General features: G+C 43.4%; 2 protein-coding genes across 5 annotated transcripts; one reads left to right on the top strand and one right to left on the bottom strand.

The window, feature by feature from the left end:
• Positions 1-1,479: 1,479 nt before the first annotated feature.
• Positions 1,480-13,918, bottom strand: paics (phosphoribosylaminoimidazole carboxylase, phosphoribosylaminoimidazole succinocarboxamide synthetase). Its single transcript, XM_012866413.3, has 15 exons — positions 13,544-13,918; positions 12,881-13,378; positions 12,748-12,807; positions 11,413-11,979; positions 11,001-11,078; positions 10,581-10,738; positions 4,676-4,715; positions 4,374-4,571; positions 3,067-3,245; positions 2,804-2,983; positions 2,607-2,720; positions 2,431-2,514; positions 2,094-2,274; positions 1,851-2,009; positions 1,480-1,751 (listed from the first exon to the last, which is right to left on the bottom strand). The coding sequence occupies exons 1-15, from the start codon at positions 13,902-13,904 to the stop codon at positions 1,585-1,587; spliced, it is 3,024 nt and encodes a 1,007-aa protein (XP_012721867.3). The 5' UTR covers positions 13,905-13,918; the 3' UTR covers positions 1,480-1,584.
• ppat (phosphoribosyl pyrophosphate amidotransferase) lies at positions 4,600-20,765 on the top strand. 4 transcript variants are annotated; one of them, XM_036141471.1, is made up of 11 exons: positions 4,600-4,620; positions 14,356-14,422; positions 14,613-14,819; positions 17,165-17,277; positions 17,360-17,505; positions 17,824-17,896; positions 17,975-18,126; positions 18,210-18,337; positions 18,435-18,656; positions 20,037-20,157; positions 20,248-20,765. In XM_036141471.1, exons 3-11 carry the CDS (start codon positions 14,616-14,618, stop codon positions 20,397-20,399), a joined length of 1,311 nt encoding a protein of 436 aa, XP_035997364.1. In that variant the 5' UTR covers positions 4,600-4,620; positions 14,356-14,422; positions 14,613-14,615; the 3' UTR covers positions 20,400-20,765. The 4 variants fall into 4 exon arrangements, with proteins under 4 accessions (XP_035997364.1, XP_021174108.2, XP_012721866.2 ...); XM_021318433.2 differs by lacking the exon at positions 4,600-4,620 and adding an exon at positions 4,871-5,465 and having other exon boundaries at positions 17,830-17,896; XM_012866412.3 differs by lacking the exon at positions 4,600-4,620 and adding an exon at positions 4,872-5,465.
• The last annotated feature ends 137 nt before the right edge of the window (positions 20,766-20,902 follow it).

Raw genomic sequence — 20,902 nt, forward strand, 5'->3', positions numbered from 1 at the left:
GTTTTGAAAAGGCCTTGATGCACTTTTTCAAAATGTTCTTACGTTTGTTTTCCAAATGTTGTCAATTCTGCATACAGTATTCTGCATTTTCACAGACATCTGAAAATACATTGCAGATTACACAATATACATCTTTTAAGTGTAGTTTAGAGGAAATTTTAATCTATCTCACTGGACTATTTTAAGAGGAAAAACACATGCTGTTTTGCTGAACGTTTTTACCAAAAAGCTCTTAATGTTCCTACTTTGAAGTAGTCTTAATAATGTTTAAACTTTTATTTCCTCTGTATTTGTTGTGTTGGTCTTTTTCTTAGACCTATTGTGTTATTGAACAAGTGTTCAAACTTATGTGTTAAAGACAATGTTAAATAATATTGACATTGGCTCAAAGTCAGCTGTCTCTGTTTACTACTCGAAATATCTTGTCAGCACCACCCAACAGGGTTTATTTTCTGTTATTTTTTTTTGAAAGTAGCAGTATTCAGTATTATATTGCCTTTTGAAATAAATTATTTTGATTCTCTTTGATTTTATTGCTTATTTTGCACAACATTCATAATAATGCTTGAGCAACTGTCCGTAGAACAATTAAGTTCTTATATTGATTGCATGTATTCAAGGTTGATATTTTAGGAAACTGCTAAACTGAATTATTGTACAGTAAACTTAAACAGAATATTATTGTAATTTCCAAATAATAGAAATATGATGCAGTTATTTTTTACTGTATTAGACTGTGAAATCATTGAACAGTGAGAAAACAGACTACTACTGTAAAGTCAATTTACGGTATGAAAACCCTAAAATTACAGTATATTGCTGGTGTCCTAGCTGCCAGCTTTTTACCGTAACTCATATAAATACCGAAAAATACCGTATTTCTGGTTTACGGTCTAGTACTGTAAAATCAATTTACGGATGAATACCGTAAAAATAACAGTAAAGAGCTGGCGTCTCTGCTGCCAGCTCTTTACTGTTATTTTACAGGAAAATTACTTACAGTGCACAAAAATGTAGGTTTACAAACACTCTGCAATCTAAGCTTGAGCCATTTTGCAAAGAAAGATATGAAGCATCTCTAGATGTGCACAACTGACTCCCGAAAAGGCTGTGCAGAAAAACACTCGTGAAATTCTAAATAATTTCCAATGGGCTTGGATGATGCACCAACCTGAATACAGTAAGGTTTGTGGCTACACCAGTTTAAATGTTATAAATGCTTTCGCAGCACAGTGGTCTTTGTGTTATAGTTTTCTTTCAACCTTTTATAAAATATGGTTAATAACCATCTGCAGAGTGAAATTACACAGACAACGCCAAAAAAAACCTTCATATGTTGTAATGCTCTACATTCCTTCTCTGACCTTTTCCAGTGCATCTTTTTATTTGGAAAATAAAAAAAACATTATGTTCCTCGTGCTTTACAATTATGCACCTTCCTATTTATAAGTTGGTCGGATTAAACAGACAAGACGAGGCTTTTATTCTTTCTTTTTGTTTTAATGGAATGACTAAGGAACGTCTACAGTTAAAGGGCAAACAAAGGCATGGTGTGGGTGTAGGGCACACGTTGGTCTAAGCTACTTAGAGGCTGCAGGCCTGTAGTTTTTGGTCAGCCAGCTTGAGAGACACCCATGTGTTGAGCATGGAGGCCCTCAGCTTGCACCACACCAGGTGGTTGCTCAAGCCGACGATCTGGGCCGCAAACTGAGCCGCGGCATCAGGAGAGAGGATCGTGGAGCAGCCCAGGCCTGTGGAGGACATGGAAACACAAAGGAGAGCTTAGCGGCTGTGGCGGCTCGACTCCGACTAGAGGTGGAGCAAACAAGGACACCAAGAGCTCCGCTCACCACTCGGCAAACGGAGGGATGACCAGATATCCTGTGCTCCCCAGTCTGGAGTGAGAGGGGGGCAGTTGATGACGGGATAAGCAGTGTTTCCAGACATCACCGGCCCCAGGCCGTTACTCCTGCCGGCCACAGCTACAAATATGGTGGGGACCCCATCACCTGAGAAAAAAAAAGATGCACATAAAGATGAGGAATGGGGAGATAAGTTACCAGCTTATCTTAAAAAAATAAATAAATGCACACCTTCATATTCTGCTTTTATACGGAGGGTCTCATCTGGGCCTTTGTGGGCAGAGGTGACCCTCAGGATGCAGGGGAGTCCATAGGAAGTACAGGCCTTCTTGATTTTTTCACAGTGAGCCATGTCAGAGGTGGAGCCCATCAGAACCACCACCCTGCCGCTGGCATGGGGCTCCAGGAGGAGCTACAGATGATGCAGGGACAAATTCACACATTAAGCACGCTGCAGACGAGCTCAGGAGACGGGGGAAAAAAAAAAAAAAAAAAAAAAAAAAAAAAAAAAAAAAAAAGGAAGCATTCATAACAGAAAGTTATGAATGATAAGAAATATAAATCATACCTGGACCCTTTCAGAAACCCACTCAAAGTTCCTCTTCACCATCTGCATTGCTTCAGGAGTAACTTCCTTCAGGTCTCGGTACACCTGGAAAGACAAAGATCAACTTTTTTTATTCTTTACAGCTCAAATGTGTGAAAACACATTAAAACAACACACAGGCGATTATAATCCCTGACCTGCTTATCTTTCTGCTGGCTCCGATCTCCAGCCGGCCACAGCCTCCAAGAGTCGTTGTCGATGACGTCGGCGAGGACGATCTCCGCCGTCTTCACGTTCACGCCAAACTCGATCTACAAAAGTTAAATAAAAAAAATTCAAGTTGTGCTGTTGGGCAGCGTGAGTGACCAGCAGAGGGCGACACAGGACCACATGCCTTCATGTCCACCAGCGTGCAGTTCTGAGTAGCCCAAGCCTTTTCCAGAATCTCAAAGATGGCCACGGTGCTGCGGTTCATGACGTCCACCTCACACTGACCGATGGCGAGCCCGGCCAGGCTGAACTTGGCCGCCAGCAGCTGCTCCTCGGACCACTGAGGGTCGTTGTTGGCGTCATCCTGAGAAAGAGGGAGCGCAGTCACTGAGCTCATACCCGTTTAGTAATGACTCGTTTCAAATCACCGAGACCCTCCACGCTTACCTTGAAGAACATCTCCATCTTCAGCGGGGTGAAGCGGTAACCCTCTTTGACGCCCGGGTTTCTCTTCAGGAAGGACCCGGTTGCCACCCTGCGACACACCCACTCGATGGGAATCATCTCACAGCGGGCAGCGATGAACGCAGTCTCCGAATGCTGCTTCACAAAGGCCGTCTTAATGCCTGGAAAACGAGGCAGGTGTTCAACACGCCCGAACAAAAATAACTATTAAAAAAAACACACAATAAGGGTTCCACACGTTTTCTCAAATACAACAGTTCTCACTCTTTTCTTTACCATGTTTTTTTTTTTCCCCAGATACAATTATTAAAGTTCACAATTAATTCAGTGCAGATATTTGCATCAAGATTCAAATTCTATAGTTGTATGGCCAAACCAATGAATGGAGGGATGGGTGGATGGTGGGGCTGTACAGATGGATCATTCTGATTGGCCAATATGTAGAGGGCTAGATGGATGGAAGCATGCTTAAAAAACTGAATGTCGGGTTCATGGATGGACAGATGAATCCACACCTGAATGTACAGTACGGTCACACAAAGGGAAGGATGGATGGATTAGCAGATGGAAGGATAGGCTGATGAACGAACAGAGAAACAGAATGATGGATTTATGGCTAGATGTGTGCGTGGGATGGATGTTCACAAGAATGGACGAGGAGAAAAACAGAATAATGGATGGCTGGATGCAACTCTAGGGGTGAAAAATTCTCTCTTCTTTTACCATTCTTAACTTATTTAAAAAAAAAAAAACACTAAATCGACATCCAGGCTTTCTAGTGGTTAGAAGCATTGATTAAAATCAAGCAGCTCCAGCAACACTGCACAAATGTTTGTATAACAGAGAGATCTTCAAAATGCCAGCAGCAATTTAAAGACAGACTTCAAGCCTAAATTTAATTGTGGTAAATTGGAATGTGGTTGGCCAAGTTCTGGTGAATTATGAGAAGAAAGTCACAAGACCGACCTCCCTGCTTCACACACACCAAACTCAGGACGCACATGGCTGCAAATTAGCCAATTACTTCTGCATAAAGGTATTTAAAAAAGAAAGAAAGACTGAATTCACTCATCGGTGTACCTTGTTTTTATAGATAGATATTTACTGAGGGCAAACGGGTGCAATGCAGCCTCACTTACTGACCTCTGGTCTTCATCAGGATCACTCACGCTTGGATGAGTTTGGTACCAATAATGTGACCCTTTTAAAGGGTACAACCGCATTTTTACTTGACACCTCTGCCCCTGCAGCGGCTCGAACGGCTTTTACAAACTTCACCGAGTCCTCACCAGATTCCTGGAGCAGTTTGAACACGCAGCACGTCGTCTTGTTGGCAATGGCAGCCTTGCCCTCCATCTGATCCTTTCTCACGGCATTCCCTGCGGTGATCTGGTCTTTGGACTGCACCAGAACCAGGCCGGGCTGGTCCGCCAGCTCGAAAATCTGCTTCGTCTTCCCCTCATTGAGCTTCTGGCCGATGTTCAGCTCTGGAAGCGCGCACAGAAAGCAAACGGTGAAAAGAGAAATCTAACAATGGTTTGTTTTGGGGGTTTTTAACCACTAAAGCATGAATTAATTTTCGTGCAGTTACCTGTACTGGAAGCCATGGTGTCGGTGGAGACCAAACTGTCCTGAAAGACGCACCAAAGAAAGTTGTCAGGGGCAGCAGCAGGGAGGCGCGCAGGCAGGCATGCAGCAGGAGAGGGGAGGAAAGCGAGCGGAGTCTTACGTCCGCCGTTAGCCAATCGCATCACTCAACAAACTCCCTCAGCCAATCACAGCGGCGTGCTGCAATCACATGGGTTCAGGATGCTCCAACAAATATTTTTTTTAACACGGGGAAATAGGTTGGAGTGCCACCATTTTTTTAGTTGGATAAGAGAATCGATCTGCAAACTCGATCGAGATGAGACCGCGGGTCTTGCGAGCAAGAAAAGTGCAACTAGTTGTGTTTCTGATCAAATCCCGGGTGATGCGTTCATGATAAGAGTCAGCGCGTCATTTTCTCTGGTGAAAACCGTATCAACTTTTCCCCCCCACTTATTGAATTAGTGTTTTTCCTACTCGTGATGGCGAGTTAACTGTCAGGTGACCAGTTTTTGTTCGCCGCCTTGTGTCAGACACAAAGCACGTGTTCACTCAACGGTGCACGCGCACGCGCCTGGAGATTGCGCGCAACGAGGCAATCGGGCACGAGACCGTCGGTCGGGTTAACGGGGCTAAAACCGGAGGAGTCTGAGAGAGCGGGGCAGCATGGAGTTCGAGGAGTCCGGTATAGGGGAGGAGTGCGGGGTTTTCGGCTGCGTGGCCGCCGGAGAGTGGCCCACGCAGCTGGAAGTGGCTCAGGTCCTCACTCTGGGACTGGTGGCGTTACAGCACAGGTGAGTATCGCTATGAGGAAAGGCGGATAACTTTTGGCTAATGACTATTTTTGTGTCCAAGTTCAGGAAGGGGGGAAAACCAATGGCAGCACGGTTCCTAAACTTTTCCTTCTTAAGCTTGAGAAAACATCAATATTTTCTACATTCAAACTGTCCAATCACTTGAGTCAGGTGAGCGTCTTTGTGACGTTTTGATTTCCAATCAATATTTAAAGGTAGAAAGTAAAGCTCGAAATATTTAAAGCTACTCGTGTCTTCTTTTTTTTTTAAAGCAGCACCGTGTAAGTTTCGACCAAAGTGTTAGCTTAATTTGAGATACGTGATTTTCCAGGACAATATACAGCACTTTGCGTGTATAGATGCTCCATGCGGGCTGCCCTCTATGGAGCTAAAACAGTGACAGCTTGCTGCGACATTGAAAAGAGGCTTGGCATTGTGAAATCAAACATTGCAAAATGAGACATTGAAAAATCACTTGAAATGACGTCGAAAAAGACAGTTGGCTTTGAAAAATGAGACATTGAAAAGTCAAACATTGTTAGAAAGTAAAAACTTATAATGATATTCTCATTTTACTCATGATCTACCTGCCGTGATTTTATGGAAGCTCCAGTCAAATACCGCTGCTCGCCTAGAAGAAAGGGTATTATTTTCATTAATATTATCTTCATTAGGTTATACAGCTAAAGATTGTAGTGTCATGGAGCTAACCATAGACATTATAGACGTAGACACCTCGTTGGGCAGGTTCTGCCTATGCTGCGGATGAGTCAGAGCGTCCGCCATGTTGAATGTGGTGAATCTGCTGTTAAACTCAGACACTTAAACAGTATCACAGGGACTTTAATCTCAGGATATACTTTATATTCGTAATACTTTTATTTTTGTAATATTAGGAGTTTATTTTTGTATCCCTTTGGCTTCATTGTCCTGACTTTATTCTCGTAAAGAATAAAAATAAAAGAATCTAACCTGGCCCTATTAGTCCAGGACTGAAATAGTTCTTCAAATTGTGACTATTCTGGAAATGTTCCCCCTTAATTCTCATAATATGACGTTTTTCTCATAATATTACCACTTTTATCTTTATTTTTTTACTTTATTCTCCTATGACTTATTTCTTATATTGGTAATTTTGTTTCTTTAATACTCCTCCAAAAAGTCTGTTTCTAATCTGTGTGTATACCAGATCTTCAAAGGTTCCCACGGTTTTATAAAATAATGAAGACCACAATGTTTAGATTTAACCCATTGATTTTTTTCTATTCATAACACACACACACACACATACATTTATTTATATATATATATATATATACACACCTATTTATTTATAATACTTCAAAATCTATATATGCACATCTATATCTAAAAGCATCGATCAACAGCTCTCTGTTCTGCCATCTCTATCAATTAATCTATATATATTTCTTTACAAGTATTATAAGCTCCATCTATATATTTATATCTAAATACTTAGAACATATATACAGGGAACATAGACGTTCACTACGTTCTGCCATATACAATATGGCCGTGATGTCGACGTGCAAACCTGCGCCCAATGAGGCGTCTACGTATATATGTCTGTGGAGCTAACCCAGTGACAGTCGGTAGATGATGATGAGTACTGGAAAAACTGATGGCCCATGAAGGGGCCTTTAATTTAGCCCCGCCCCCTGACGGCAAAACAGTGCCAGCTTGTAGTGACATGGTAGCTGAAGGAGCTCTGCAGTAGTGACACTGAAATAATGAAAATATCATCATAACTTTTAACTTTCTAACAATGTTTGACTTTTCAATGCCAGCTCTCTTTTTTTGATGTCATTGTAAGTAATTTTTCAATGTTTAATTTTTTTTTAATGTTTGATTTTTGCAATGCCAAATCTCTTTTCAATGTCGCTAGAAGCTGTCACTGTTTTAGCTCCATACCCTTCTGAAAAACTCTCCTTGACAGGGTCAGATCCATTGCTGAATGGCTCATTCTAGATTAGTGGTTGTATAACATGTAAATATACATTGTATTGCTTCCTTTGATTTAAAACTTTGCTGTTACACTGTTACATTATCGATCTTATTTGCTATTGACAACAAAGGCATATCACAGCATATCAGTCTGAAAAACAGCTGGTAGAGCCCGATTGCAAAGGTGTAACTAACGGGGTCAGCGCCAACACGTTAGACCCAATCGGATAACTATGGCTGTGACGTAAAAAAAAAACTTGAAGCGACGCGCTCTGTTTTTGTAATTTGTAGTCCACAACACGTCATGCCATCAAGCAAACTCTCCAGGAAATGGAAAAAAAAAAGTCTGGGGATACCTGGTGTACTCGCATGTACTTTATTAATTTTCCAAGGCACTGAGCAACACAAATCTCCATATGTATCTACCTTTATGGTTACAGAAAAGTGCTGCTGCGTTACGGGTAATTCTGCCGCATCATAAAGTCCCGCCTCCTGTGCTGTGATTGGTCTGGTCTGTTTTAAACTGGAGAGTACGATACTGACTTGCACAGGGCGTACGTTAGTCAAAGTGTAAAAGTCAAATAATGTGGCTATGCACCTTTAATTTCTGTGAGGTGGACTGTGTTTATACGTCATGTCACGCTAAAGATTCTGGGATTCCTAATAGCTTCTTAGCACCAATAAGGGACCTCACATGGTTTCTATGCTAAAGAGCTGTAAGAGGAAACATACTGGCTAATGCTATTGAGCCAAATGTTTTTGTTTTTTTTTTGTTCAGTGCACTTACAAAAGCATTGTATTGAAATCTTTACTTCACTACCCAGCTGGGCTTTTGTCACTGCTGGGTAGTTTCTTTAAATTAATTAATAAATTCTTGCATTTTTTTATTGACTTGCTTAAATACATTTATTTCACTTCCACCTTGTAGTAGTATCGTTTTGGTCACCTGGCTTGTGTCCAAGTCAAAAAAACAACAACCCGGAAAATAAAATAGGTTTTTGATTAACAAATAAAATGTTACAGACTTGAATCTGTTTTTAGTATAGAAATACAGATGTAGCCCAACAGTCTAAATAAGTTAGAGATGATCAGATGCATTCCCAAATAAGCCATTTCAGGTATCATTTCAATGATCAGGTAATTTTCTCTTTTCTTTTTTTTGGACAGTTCTTAAACTTTACTAAGTAGATATTATCAGCCTTATCGTTCTCTGCCGGACACTATCAATAGGAATCCTTGTTGGCAGAAACAACATTTTCAGTTATATTTTAATCCAAAGGTTTAGCTAAATGTTAGTTTTAACACTGCATTTACAAATTACTATACGTGATTTAAATTTCAATAATTTTAGTGAATAACAGTCTCAAAAATTACATGTTATATTAGGGCTGGACGATATGGATAAAAACAGCATATCCATAAAATAGAAATCATATTGAACAATATTGATAATTATCAAAAAATTCTAAACATATATATTTAGGAGCAGCGGCCCTGGCGGTTTTATGCTGTTGCTTAATGATCTGTTCTTAAAGAACACCGGCATCAAACACAACCCATTATTCAACCAAAACTTTAAGTGTTGGAAAAAACACTCCGCGGAGCGGGGGGGGGTGGACGACACGTTTTCCGCGGCCGCCTCGCCAAGATAGCGCTGCGGGAAACCCTGCACTAGAGCCGCAAACACATAAAAAAAAAAAAAAAAGGTTTTTTTTTTCCGGCGTCGGTCTCATCAGCGTCACGGGTTAGCTTCGGTGTGAGTGGTTGAAATAGCACGTTGATAAAGATGACAGACAAGTGGCTTATCCAATCATATGCAAGGAGTTTTGATAAGGCCCAGCCTTCAGTAAAGGCAATGCCTATGGCGGTGTCCCAGATGTATGTGAGTGGAGCTAGGCGGAGCGATACATACAGCTGGCTGTTGTCAGGTTAGTATTAACCTACATGATAGGCTAGAATACAGAAGGATGGAAAACTGTTCTGCTATTGAACTTTTTATTGACCCCTTTTTCTCTATTGAACCACACGTCTGTCGATCGATATATATCGTTATTGAATTAATTATCGTCCAGCCCTTTGTTATATTTTAGGCAATGAGAGAAAAAAATGGAATTGATGCTCTTAAAATCACGTCTGTAGAGCTGGAGAACGTTTCTGTGTAAAAATAGAACCTAAGGCCTGCCCTATATACATCTCCCCAACAGTCTCATACACAAAGGTTTGCTTTTAAGTACATAGCAAAAAAAAAAATCAAGGCTGTGTCAAGGGTCATGCTTTTTTTTAGGAAAAGCAACAATTTAGGTTAGTTATTAAAGCAAGTTGGAAGTTGGTGGGATTTGGTTGGGCGCCTGTTAGATATCAGGCTGTTTTTCCTCTAGGCGACACGGGCTGAACAATTTTGGAAAATATCTAACCTTGATTTTCTTTTTTTTTATCTTAATATTGCGATTAGGATTTAATGCGATTATATTTTTTTCAGTTTAATTTATCATGTCTTTTTAAACATATACAAACAACAAATCAATCTGTTTCATCACTGTGCAGATCAGGTGCTAAAAGAGCCACTGCATCTAAACTCGGAGCAGAAATGATTGCGTTCTGACTACGATATATTTCAACTAAAATTGCGATTTGATTTAGACTTTTCTCTGCATTAACCACAAGCAACAAAAATGGCCTCTAGATAAAGAAGTTTGTAAACAAGGACTATTTAAAACAACAACTTTTAATGTTTTTATCAATCAGAATATTATTCAAGAGAACAGCTTTTAATTGATTTGGACATCAATCATTGTTGAACATAAAGAGCAACTAACAAGCAAGTCTATGTATTAAACTGATTGACCGGTACTTAATGCTGTGGTGAGATTCCTGAAAGTCTCTGGTAAAAAGTATAATTATATAAACTCTAAAACAAGTAATAAAATTAGATTATCTCACTGCTGCATCTCTCTTCCCTTCCATGTGGAGGCAAACCCACTTTAAACATTTTACCAGCACCTAAAGGATGCATCTGATTCACTAATTGTTATATAGCCAAAAATTACAGACCTGTGCGATTTGGAAATTGCTTTTTTTTTTAAATTGCGGTTATATTGAAAATGCGATTAATTGTGCAGCCCTAGGAGACACTGATCTCCAACACATTACCTGTGTTCTCGGGGGTGGATTGGAGTGGGCCATGGAGCACACAGATTTGATCCTTAATATGGGAACGTGCTCCTGCTCCTCTTTGCACTGGGCCTCCACCTGACTAGCAGAGTCGCGGCCCGTGTTCGGTTGTTTTGCTGGTTTCTGGTGCGTGGAGTCTGAAAGTCAAAACACGGGCATGCTGTGATGTCTTTTAACGATCTGTTATTTCTCTATTGTGCTATTGCATGAGAATTACTGTCTCCCGTACATAATTTGCATCACTCTCGACCTAATCTAGCATTGTGTGTTTTGTCACAGCCGTGTCCTTATCTGTAATCTCATTATCAGATAAGGGCATTATAGAGGGACTGAGACCTCCCTCATTCGGAGACATCAGGTGACATGCTCAGCGGTCAGAGAAAAGGGAATTGGACAAACCTTGATCCGCAGCTTTTCTCTTCGTTCCCCTGTTTGCTGAAAAGTTGCTGTCTTTTCCCGCCAGAGTCTCAGAGGGGCCTGCAAACACCACGCAGCAACAAAACCCAACAAAAAATGAAATCAGTACAACAGTACTTATTAAAGATAAAAGTTAAGTCATGCTTTTCAGGCTAACCATCTTGAATGTATCTCCTGGTATTCAGAAACTGGCACTCTATCCCGTGAATGTTAAAATAAGTTCATTAGAGCAACGTGATGTGAAAATTTTGATCTAGGAAGATAATGACAGATAAAGATATAGAGAGTAAAGTAAAACCCTGTGTCTATGGTTGGCTTAAGTCTCTTTTTTCCCGTATTAGCTAAAGAATAAAAGGCCTGTTAATAGTAAATAGACAAATTATGATTGGCTCACTCTTCAGGGCCTGATGTTGATCCGGCTGGTGCTCCTTGGTTCCTTGCAGCCTGGGGTCTTCATTGCTTGTGACCGTGACGGGATCAGAACGACAGGTTTTCTCCTCCACGGCCGCTCCTCTGTTCGTCTTTGCCAAACATACGTCGACCCGACGGTTTTCCTCACAGCCCTGCGAAACCGCAGCGTCGCCCGCGCCACGCAGCGAGCCGTTGGGACGGTGCGTCATGATGGCGTCCACCTCGTCATAGAACCTCATGAGGTGTTTCCGCTCCGCTTCGTCCGTCTTGCCCCTCTGGAGGGAGCGGTAGAGGTACTTGAGGTTCTTGTACTTGGTGTGGCACTGCTTCCAGTCCCGCTCAATGCCCTGCTGCATGAGCCTGTTGGAGATCTGCACGAAGATGTCCCTCTTTCTGGTCGAGCTCTCCAGCTGTCTGCACACGCGTTCGTCGGACCACACCTGGATGAGGGCTTGCACCTCTTGGTCGCTCCAGTTGCGGCCGGTGTCCGACACCGTGACCACTTGGAACTGGTCCGAGCTGGGCGAGTCTGCTTGTGTCAAGTGGGCCTCTGTGGTGAAGAAGAGTAGAGGAAGTAGTCTTTTTAAATTCAGGATTCATACACATTCACCATGTCTATATTCCATCATTAACTGGGGTTCTTGGTCCCTTTTTTTTTAACCCAACTTTTAAAGTATAAATCCTAAATTATGACAGATACAGAGGATACAATGAATATGGAACCTGCGAACACATTGGGATGATGACATAGTGGATGGATGGATAACAGTCAGATGGATGCTTGGTGGATGAATGGGTATTCAGTGAATGGATGGAGGGTTGTGGAAAGATTAAAAGACATTTGACACACGCATTGATGGATCGTGGACATATGGATAATGAACGGATCATTGTATGGATTGATTAAAAGATAATAGACAAATGAATGGAAGAATACTTTCCTTGATAAATGATCAAAGGACAAATGGATGGCTAGCTGGATAATGAATAGGCGGATGGGTAAATCATGGTAGACTTGGATAAATGGACATGGTGTGTACACGGAGGGCTAATGGACAGTTGAATACATCACGGAGGATGGATGAATGGAGGGATGAGCAAATGGTCATAAGTGGATGGTTGTTGGATGGATGGATCCAACTGTTTCACAGTGTGATGGAGAATAAAGTCTGAAAACGCCAATATTTTAACATATGGAAAATGTCTGTAAAACATTTCAGTTAAAGTGTGACCATACATATTTAAAATACATTTTTTTTAAAGCTCCAGACCGTATGAAGATTAGACTACGCATTGAATTTAAAGCATCTGATCATACCTGTCCCTCTCCATTGTGCCTCCATGTCTCCATCGATATCATATTCGTCACTGTTGTCATCTGAAAATAAAAGGGAGAAAGCTGAATTCTCTTGAATGCGACACGTGGCGCGTAATGCTGCACGGAGGCCTACCATCTTCAATCTCAATGATGATCTCGTTGTCTGACATGGTCAGCAGTCTCGTGTTGCCCGGCGGCGTCTGCAGCCGCCCCGCTGTCGTGTCTGCGCTGTACAGCCTCCTCTGCATCTCCTCGGTCCCGTTCTCCAGTCCCTGGTCGAGCAAGATGGCTTCCACCTCTTCAAAAAACCTCATGTACCTCCCAGGGCCTCCTGCGCTGCTGCCCGCCGCGGCGTGGGCGCTCTTTGCCGTCTTGTAGTCGTACTTCAGATTCTTGTACTTGGTCCGGCACTGCTTCCAGTTGCGCACCACCCCGTACTTCCTCTGCATCTGGCGGGCCATCTCCTGGAAGATGCACTTGTTGCGCAGCGTGCTCTTCAGGCGCTCCCGGACGCGCTGGTCGGCCCAGACGCACAGCAGCGCCCGCACCTCGTCGTCCGTCCAGTGGCGGCCCCCTTCTTCAGTCACGTTGGGCGTGAGAGGAAGACTGGGGTGCATTCTGGCCTTTATTCCTGCAGACGCACAGATACCTGCATCTTCATCTAAACTGTTGTTTGTGAAATGACATCGGTTTTTAGAGTAAGTGAGCAAAAAACTTGTTTAGCACGCTTGTTTGTTCTTGCAACAAAGCTAAAAGCTCGAGGCGGGGCTAGAGTCTGTGTTAAACCCAGATTTACCTTCGTTCATTGGTACTGAGACGGAGGAAAGGTAGTCGGTCTCCGCCGGCCGGCCGTCCAGTCCCGGGCCATAGCTAGCCGCCATGCCTGCTGCTGCGTCAGCCCTGCCGCTCTGAAGCCCCAGACTCCTGCTCTTAGCCTGACACTCCCTCCAGCTGCGCACAACGCTGAGCCGCCTCAGCCGCTCTGAAATCAACTCGAACCTGGCCCTGCTCTCTGCTCCATGCTGGGCTCCAACCTCTTCCCACACTGAGACGAGAGCCAGCGCCTCCGCCTCCCCCCACGGCCTCTCCTTCGAGCCTCTCTCCTCCACCACCACCTCCCTGTCTTCCCCTCTTTGTCTCTCTGCTCCTCTCTCCATGTTTGAGCTGACCTGGAAACGCTTTCGTTTCCTCGGCCTCTTCTGTCTCTGCTGCCCGGTTCCCTAGGCAACCAGACGGTTAAGCCTGAAAGCAACGCCTACGCGCTGAAAAGCAGCCTCACCACTGGCTTAAGCTGTGTGCAGAGGGGGCGGGCTCAAGTGTAATCTGAGAAGCAGCTTGGTAAATGGACTGAAACTGCAGCAAGGCGACTCTCCATAAATGGCAGCTCCACATCTGAGGAGCTCTTCTGTTGTTTTTCTCTGGCTCCCCTTTTTTTTTTTCCTTCGTTACTTAAGTCAAACTGGTTTGATCTGCCTCAAGGCACATCAGCAGAGCTGAAGAAACGAGGTCGTTGGGGCATGTCCGGTCTTGTTTGAAGTCTTTTTATCATGACTCCATCTTAACGCTGGTGATTGACCATTTCTCTCTCTTTGTTTTTTGTTTCCTCAGAGGTCAGGAAAGTGCGGGTGTTGTCACAAGCAATGGAGCCAGTCCTCCTATATACACAAGCCACAAGGTGACTGAGGCACACACACACACACACACACGCATTTCACACAGAATGGTTTGAAAGGCTCATCAGGCCTCTCCTGATTTATTTTGAGGCCTTTTCACTCTCTAATTGTCATCTGATTTCACCACACGCTGGCCTGTCACCCAGTGCTTTTCGGCCGGTGCTAACGCTGATCCCTCTTGGCATTTCTCAGGGCATGGGATTAGTGAGCAGCGCGTTCCCACCAGAGGCTCTGCTCAAACTGCGCTATGGTAACCTTGGCATCTGCCACACTCGCTATTCAACGACGGGGATGTCGGAGCTGCAGAACTGCCAGCCCTTTGTGGTGGATACGCTGCACGGCAGGATCGCCGTGGCGCACAACGGAGAGCTGGTTAATTCCCGTGCCCTGCGCAAAAAGGTGAGGAGGACCCTCTGCCGGCGTTGGTGGTGTGTGCTGCATTTCGGTGCCCCCTTTTTCTCTCTGTGCACCCTGTTGATGTTTTTAAGAGTTAGAAGCTATAGGCATTTACAGTGTCATGGGGAAATTGTCCTGTGCTCTTAAAATGTGTTTTCTCAGTTTAAAAATACAGACTTCAATGTGTCTTATTGGGATTTTATGTGAAAGGCAGACGAGGGCTGGGCGATAAATCTATTTATAAATCCATTTATCCGAATTTACAATTTTTTTTTCAAGATTTCATTTTTAGGAAAATTGGGATTTTTTTTTTTGCAAGTCAACTGATTGGACTTCCATGAAGATAATGGCATGCAATGCTGAATATATGCTTAGGAAGATGTATTGTAAAGACAAAACTTTTTTTACCATAATATGAGGCGCTTTAATTTAATCATTTACTTGTTTTTTTTGTTTTATTATTAATTTAAAGTTCCACGAGTGAAGTAAAACCACTAGCAGCAAACATTTTGTTATATTTTTATTGTTCACAATGGCCGCCATCTTGTTTTACAAGCATGCAAGTATTTACTTGCACTTTGAATTCAGGTCAACTCTCAGATGAAATGCTTGACATAAAAAGTTTTTGATAGAATTTCTTTAATTTACTTTTGTGAAACAAAAAGTAGGGGAAATCAATTTAATCAGATTTGGTATTATAAAATCTGAAATTTAATTTTTAATATTTTATTTATGTAGCACCAATTCACAACATGTCATCTCAAGGCACTTTCCAAAGTCAAATTCAATCATATCATATAGACAAATTGGTCAAAAGTTTCCTATCTTAAGGAAACCCAGCAGGTTGCATCAAGTCTTGACAAGCAGCATTAACTCCTCCTGAAAGAGCGTAGAGCCACAGGGACAGTCGTCTGCATTGTCCATGGCTTTGCAGCAATCCCTCATACTGAGCATGCATGAAGCGACAGTGGAGAGGAAAACTCTCTTTTAACAGAAAAGAAAACCACCAGCAGTATAAGCCATATCCCCCAGCCCTAAACTAAATCTAAGTGGTGTATAATTGTGAAGGGGAAGGAGAGTTTTCAGAGCTAGTTTTATGCTTTTTATACACAAACGACGAGACAGGGATAGACCTTCATCTTCCAGCAGGGAAGGACCCAAAACAAACAGCCAGAGCTACAATAAGGTGGTTTAGATCAAAGTTCACTTGTGAGAATGGCCTAGTCATAATCTAGAGCTGAGCCCAGCTGAGAACCAGTGGATAGACTGGAACAATGATGGTGAGACACGCTCCATCCTGTCTGATTAAAATTGAGCTATTTCACAAATAAGGGGCTAAATTTGTAAAGGAATATCTGAAGCTGAAGACATTTTGCTTCTCATTCAGGAAGCTTTTTCAGTTCAAAATGTCTGGAGTAGACATTTTGGTTTGCAGGATGAATTTCTCTAAACACAAGAGGTACATTTCAAACCCAACAGGACCCTCAGACAGAGGCTGGTCCATCCTAAGGACAAACCCCCTCCCCTCCCCCCAAGTTTAAGATGAGTGGAGGTGTGTATGTGGTTTAGTGCAGTGAGGAATGTTCTGATCTTTATATTGGAGAAACCAAACAACCTCTCCACACACAGGAGAGCTAACCCTCCTCTGGCCAAGACCCAGTCGTCCACCTGCACCTCAAGGACAAAGGACATTCTTTTGAGGACAAAGATGTTCACATTTTGGACAGAGAAAACAGATAATTCTAAAGGAAGCCCTTTGCGTAAAGTGAGAAAAAGCAACTTTAAACAGCGGAGGAGGGCTCAGGTTTCAACCTTCAAAAACTTACAACACAGCAATAGGTTTGATTCCTGCCAACTCTCACCTCACTTCACACCTCCACACATGTGACCACAACATTTCTGCTGTCAGGCAGGCAAATGATGAGCCTAACAACTCTCCATTGTGAGGGGCCATCATTTGCAGGTGAATTTGCATGTGGACCTAAGCTTCAATGAGGCCTTGGAACTCCACACTATTGGGAAGTGAAACGTCTTCAGCTTCAGAACAAAAGTCCAGTTGGTCCTAAACCACTTGTAGCTGCAGCAAAAGGCGTCGCTCCACAGGATTGACTCCGAGAGCTGCATATAAACACACGCAACACATTTAAGATGTTTGAGACACTTAATTGACTTAATTGATTCCAAGTTTTATTTGAAGTTGTTTGGAGCCACACTGCACAGGACAGAGTCTGAGTTTAAGGTGGTTGTGTGACAACCAAGCTGAGAGCGAGTCGTTAAATCCCTGATTAGGCCTTATGTGGATTTAGAACCAGCTACGTTCTGTATAATAACCGAGTCTTTCTGAGCAGGTAATGCGCCACGGAGTGGGCCTCTCCACCTGCTCTGACAGCGAGCTCATCACCCACCTGCTGGCGCTGACGCCACCCATGGAGGAGCTGGACTCGCCTGATTGGGTTGCTAGGTGACTACCAAGTCTGGATGCTGTGGACGTGCACTACTTTACGTTGTTTCCCTACCTGGTTTCATGTTTCTTTTCATCCCAGAATTAAAAACCTCATGTCGGAGACGCCCACGTCGTACTCGCTGCTGATCATGTTCAAAGACGTCATCTATGCAGTGCGGGACCCTTATGGAAACCGGCCCCTCTGCCTCGGACGGCTCGTTCCCATCTCTAGGCTCCACAGTTCAGGTATGTGAACACTCTTTGCTGTTTGTTTGCGCTCGTCTGGAAAGTTGAATCCAGAGGGCTCGTATTGTGGAACTCGGAAAAGCGGCGCGCCAGCTGAGGAAACTCGTTTTGGTGGGAAGCCACATCATGATCGTTAATGTTGGATCAGAATGTTTTAAAGGATGCATTTTATTTATGGTCTCCATGGTATAAACAGACGCTGGTTCTCAGAACTGATTTTCTGACAAAGAAGGAGCCTCATCAGCGCTCTGGCTGCTGATGTCAGGGGTCAGGCAGCCGCTGGTGGATGATTAACCTGACTCTTTGCTCTCTGGTCAGGAGCAGGAGAGGAAGACACTGAAGGGTGGGTGGTGTCATCAGAGTCCTGCAGCTTCCAGTCCATCGGAGCAAAGTAACCTTTGTTGTTTCTGATCCTTCTTTATAACTTGTCTGAATGGCATTGAGTTTCTAACCCTCACCTCCACCTTAGGTATTACAGAGAGGTGTTACCAGGAGAAGTTGTTCAGATATCCAGGCATGGGGTCAAGTCTCTGAGCTTCGTTCCTCGCCCCGAAGGAGACCTGCCCGCCTTCTGCATCTTTGAGTACGTTTATTTTGCCAGACCAGACTCCATTTTTGAAGGTATGACTATTTTAGCGTTTATAACACACCTGCTGCACATAACACAATCCTAACCGTATTACTGAATATTAACGTTAATCCAGGGCAGATGGTGTACACTGTGAGGCAGCGCTGTGGTCGCCAGCTAGCCATAGAGGCGCCGACAGACGTAGACCTGGTCAGTACTGTGCCAGAGTCTGCGACGCCCGCCGCTCTGGGCTACGCTCAGCAGGTCTGTCCTCCAGTCGTCTGCTCAAAGATGGGACGTCTCAGAGCCGCTGAACGTTGATACTCACAAGTATGGCTCCCTGTCGTCCCCCCCCCCCCAGTCTGGCCTCCCGTATACGGAGGTTCTGTGCAAGAACCGCTACGTCGGCAGAACCTTCATTCAACCAAACACCCGTCTGAGGCAGCTTGGAGTGGCCAAGAAGTTCGGTGTCCTGACGGACAACTTTGCAGGGAAGCGCGTGGTGCTCATCGACGACTCCATCGTCAGGGGCAACACCATCTCCCCCATCATTAAGCTGCTGCGAGAAGCTGGTGCCACTGAGGTTGGTCTCATGCAGCTGTAGCAACGGCTACAGACTGGGGGGGCGGGGGGGGGCATGAATGCAGAGGCATGGATGGAGAGGCATGGATGTGTTCACGCCTGTTGCACTTGCAGCTAATCTTAACTTTTAGCTGGACAGAAGGGAAATGTTTTACTGGCATTTTAGTCATTGTAGGCTTTCTAAAGAGTTTTTAAAAAAAAATGACAGGAATATATCTTAAGCATGTTAAATATGCCTTTATCCATTTTAGTTTCTGGCTCTGGTATGACTCCAGTTCTTTTAGTGCTGCAGGTCACCGTCAAACCCAGCATACAACCAGCTGCAAAGCCATTACCGTCCACAGGGTTTAGCTAACCTCTAATATGCTTCACTTCAAGCTAAACCTTGTTAAATATACTCTTTTGCATGACAATAGAATGTGAATAGCCAACAAGAAAGAACATTAAGCTAGTGTTTTTATAAGAATGTGTACCTTCTGATGGGACTCGATACTTCCCTAAAGTATGGGCTTTGTAGGTTTGGCTTTGGTTTATTCAGCCCAAATTCCTCTGCCAGAATTACAGCCCGCTCAACACATGCTACACGACTATTTATACAAATGTGTACAGTATAATAATTAAAAAAAAAAAAACCAGCAAGAAGTAATGGTAGAAAGATCAATGAAACAAAAAAACCTAGGGACTTTTCAAGGCCTAAACCTGAGTTTATTAACTATAAGCGTGAGGACCCAGCAGCAACCCTGTGCTGGACCAGCGGCGTCGCTGTTAAACACAGGCAGGACCGCAGCAAATGAAGCGAGACAACTTCACAGTTAACCTGCGCTCTGACCTTCAAGTGCCACATTCTCAAGCACTTGAAGTAATTTGTTTCCAATGCTGGGTGGATCGTGTGTTCCTGCTGCAGGCCATCAGCTCCTGACAAATTTAACCATCTGATGGACAGAAAGGGCCAACTTTGTTTAACACAGAAACTTCATGCTGGGTGCATTATTAGCATATTCAGAGCCGACAGAAACAGGAAGTTATTTGTTAATTTAATAAATGGCAGCAGCAGTCGGACTGCTTGTAATTGTTTTCCAACACTATAACCGTCACGGTCTGCACAGATTTCTCCTGGGCCATTTCACACTCAAATTGCTGCCTCTATTGTAAACAATGCAAATGTAGAAGTTTTCTGTGCAGCAGATCTCACTGAGGCCGGTCTCATTCTGCAGACCCATTAGGAAACATAACACAAAAAGGCTATTCTGTCTGTTGCTGAGTTACTGAAGCGTGTGAAGTAGAAAAAGTCAATAAATAGTATTCACTATTTAAGTTCAGTGTGCAGTAATGTTAAAAAACTGATATTGAATGAACTCTGACTGGATGCTTTGCTGTGCAGGTCCATATCAGGGTGGCGTCTCCACCCATCAAGTTCCCCTGCTACATGGGGATCAACATCCCAACCAAAGAGGAGCTCATTGCCAACAAGCCAGAGTTCAAGGACATTGCCGGCCATATTGGTGAGGCTTAACGTGCGGCACGCAGCCATGCCACCAGCGCTGTACTTAGTTTAACACAAAACGTCTGGTTGTTCTACCTCTGCTGTATAGGTGCCGACAGCGTCAAGTATCTAACCGTGGAGGGGCTCTTATCCGCCGTCCAGGAGGGAGTCACCTCCTTCCAAGAGGAGAACAACTCCAAGAGAGTAGGCCACTGCACTGCCTGTCTGACTGGCAAGTATCCAGTGGAGCTGGAGTGGTAACGGGGACGCCAGCAGCATCATGGTGGCGGCTGTCCTGAAACTGTTTCTCAACTACAGCACATGTATTCCTGTCTCTGCAGTGCCAACTTTAAACCTGTTCAATACGTTTGGCTGAGCTTTACAGCCCTGAACTTTATATTTTCTAAATCACTGGAAGGGTACACTAATAACCTATGTATATTTGTTTTCCTTTATCTTTATACCTCAAATGTTTTACATTAAAAAAAAAAATAAATCTTTGTTTTTCTGTGTAATCCAAGCGTTTCCATATTAGAATGTCGTAAATGAAGCGCACACACAAGACTTGAACCCAAAAAGTGGTATCTTTATTTTCTGTTCATCTCTATTAAATCTCTTTGCAAACTTGTTTGAATTTTTTTTAAACTTTTAATAAAAGGCAAATATAGAACAGAGTGGAACGAGATGAGTATATGATTTTTAAAACGAATAAACTCGGTAACAACAGGATTGAAGGGGAACCATTCAAACTGAGCTATGATGCT

Source organism: Fundulus heteroclitus, chromosome 9 (assembly GCF_011125445.2).
Source record: "Fundulus heteroclitus isolate FHET01 chromosome 9, MU-UCD_Fhet_4.1, whole genome shotgun sequence".
In the NCBI taxonomy this organism is placed as follows: Eukaryota; Metazoa; Chordata; class Actinopteri; order Cyprinodontiformes; family Fundulidae; genus Fundulus; species Fundulus heteroclitus.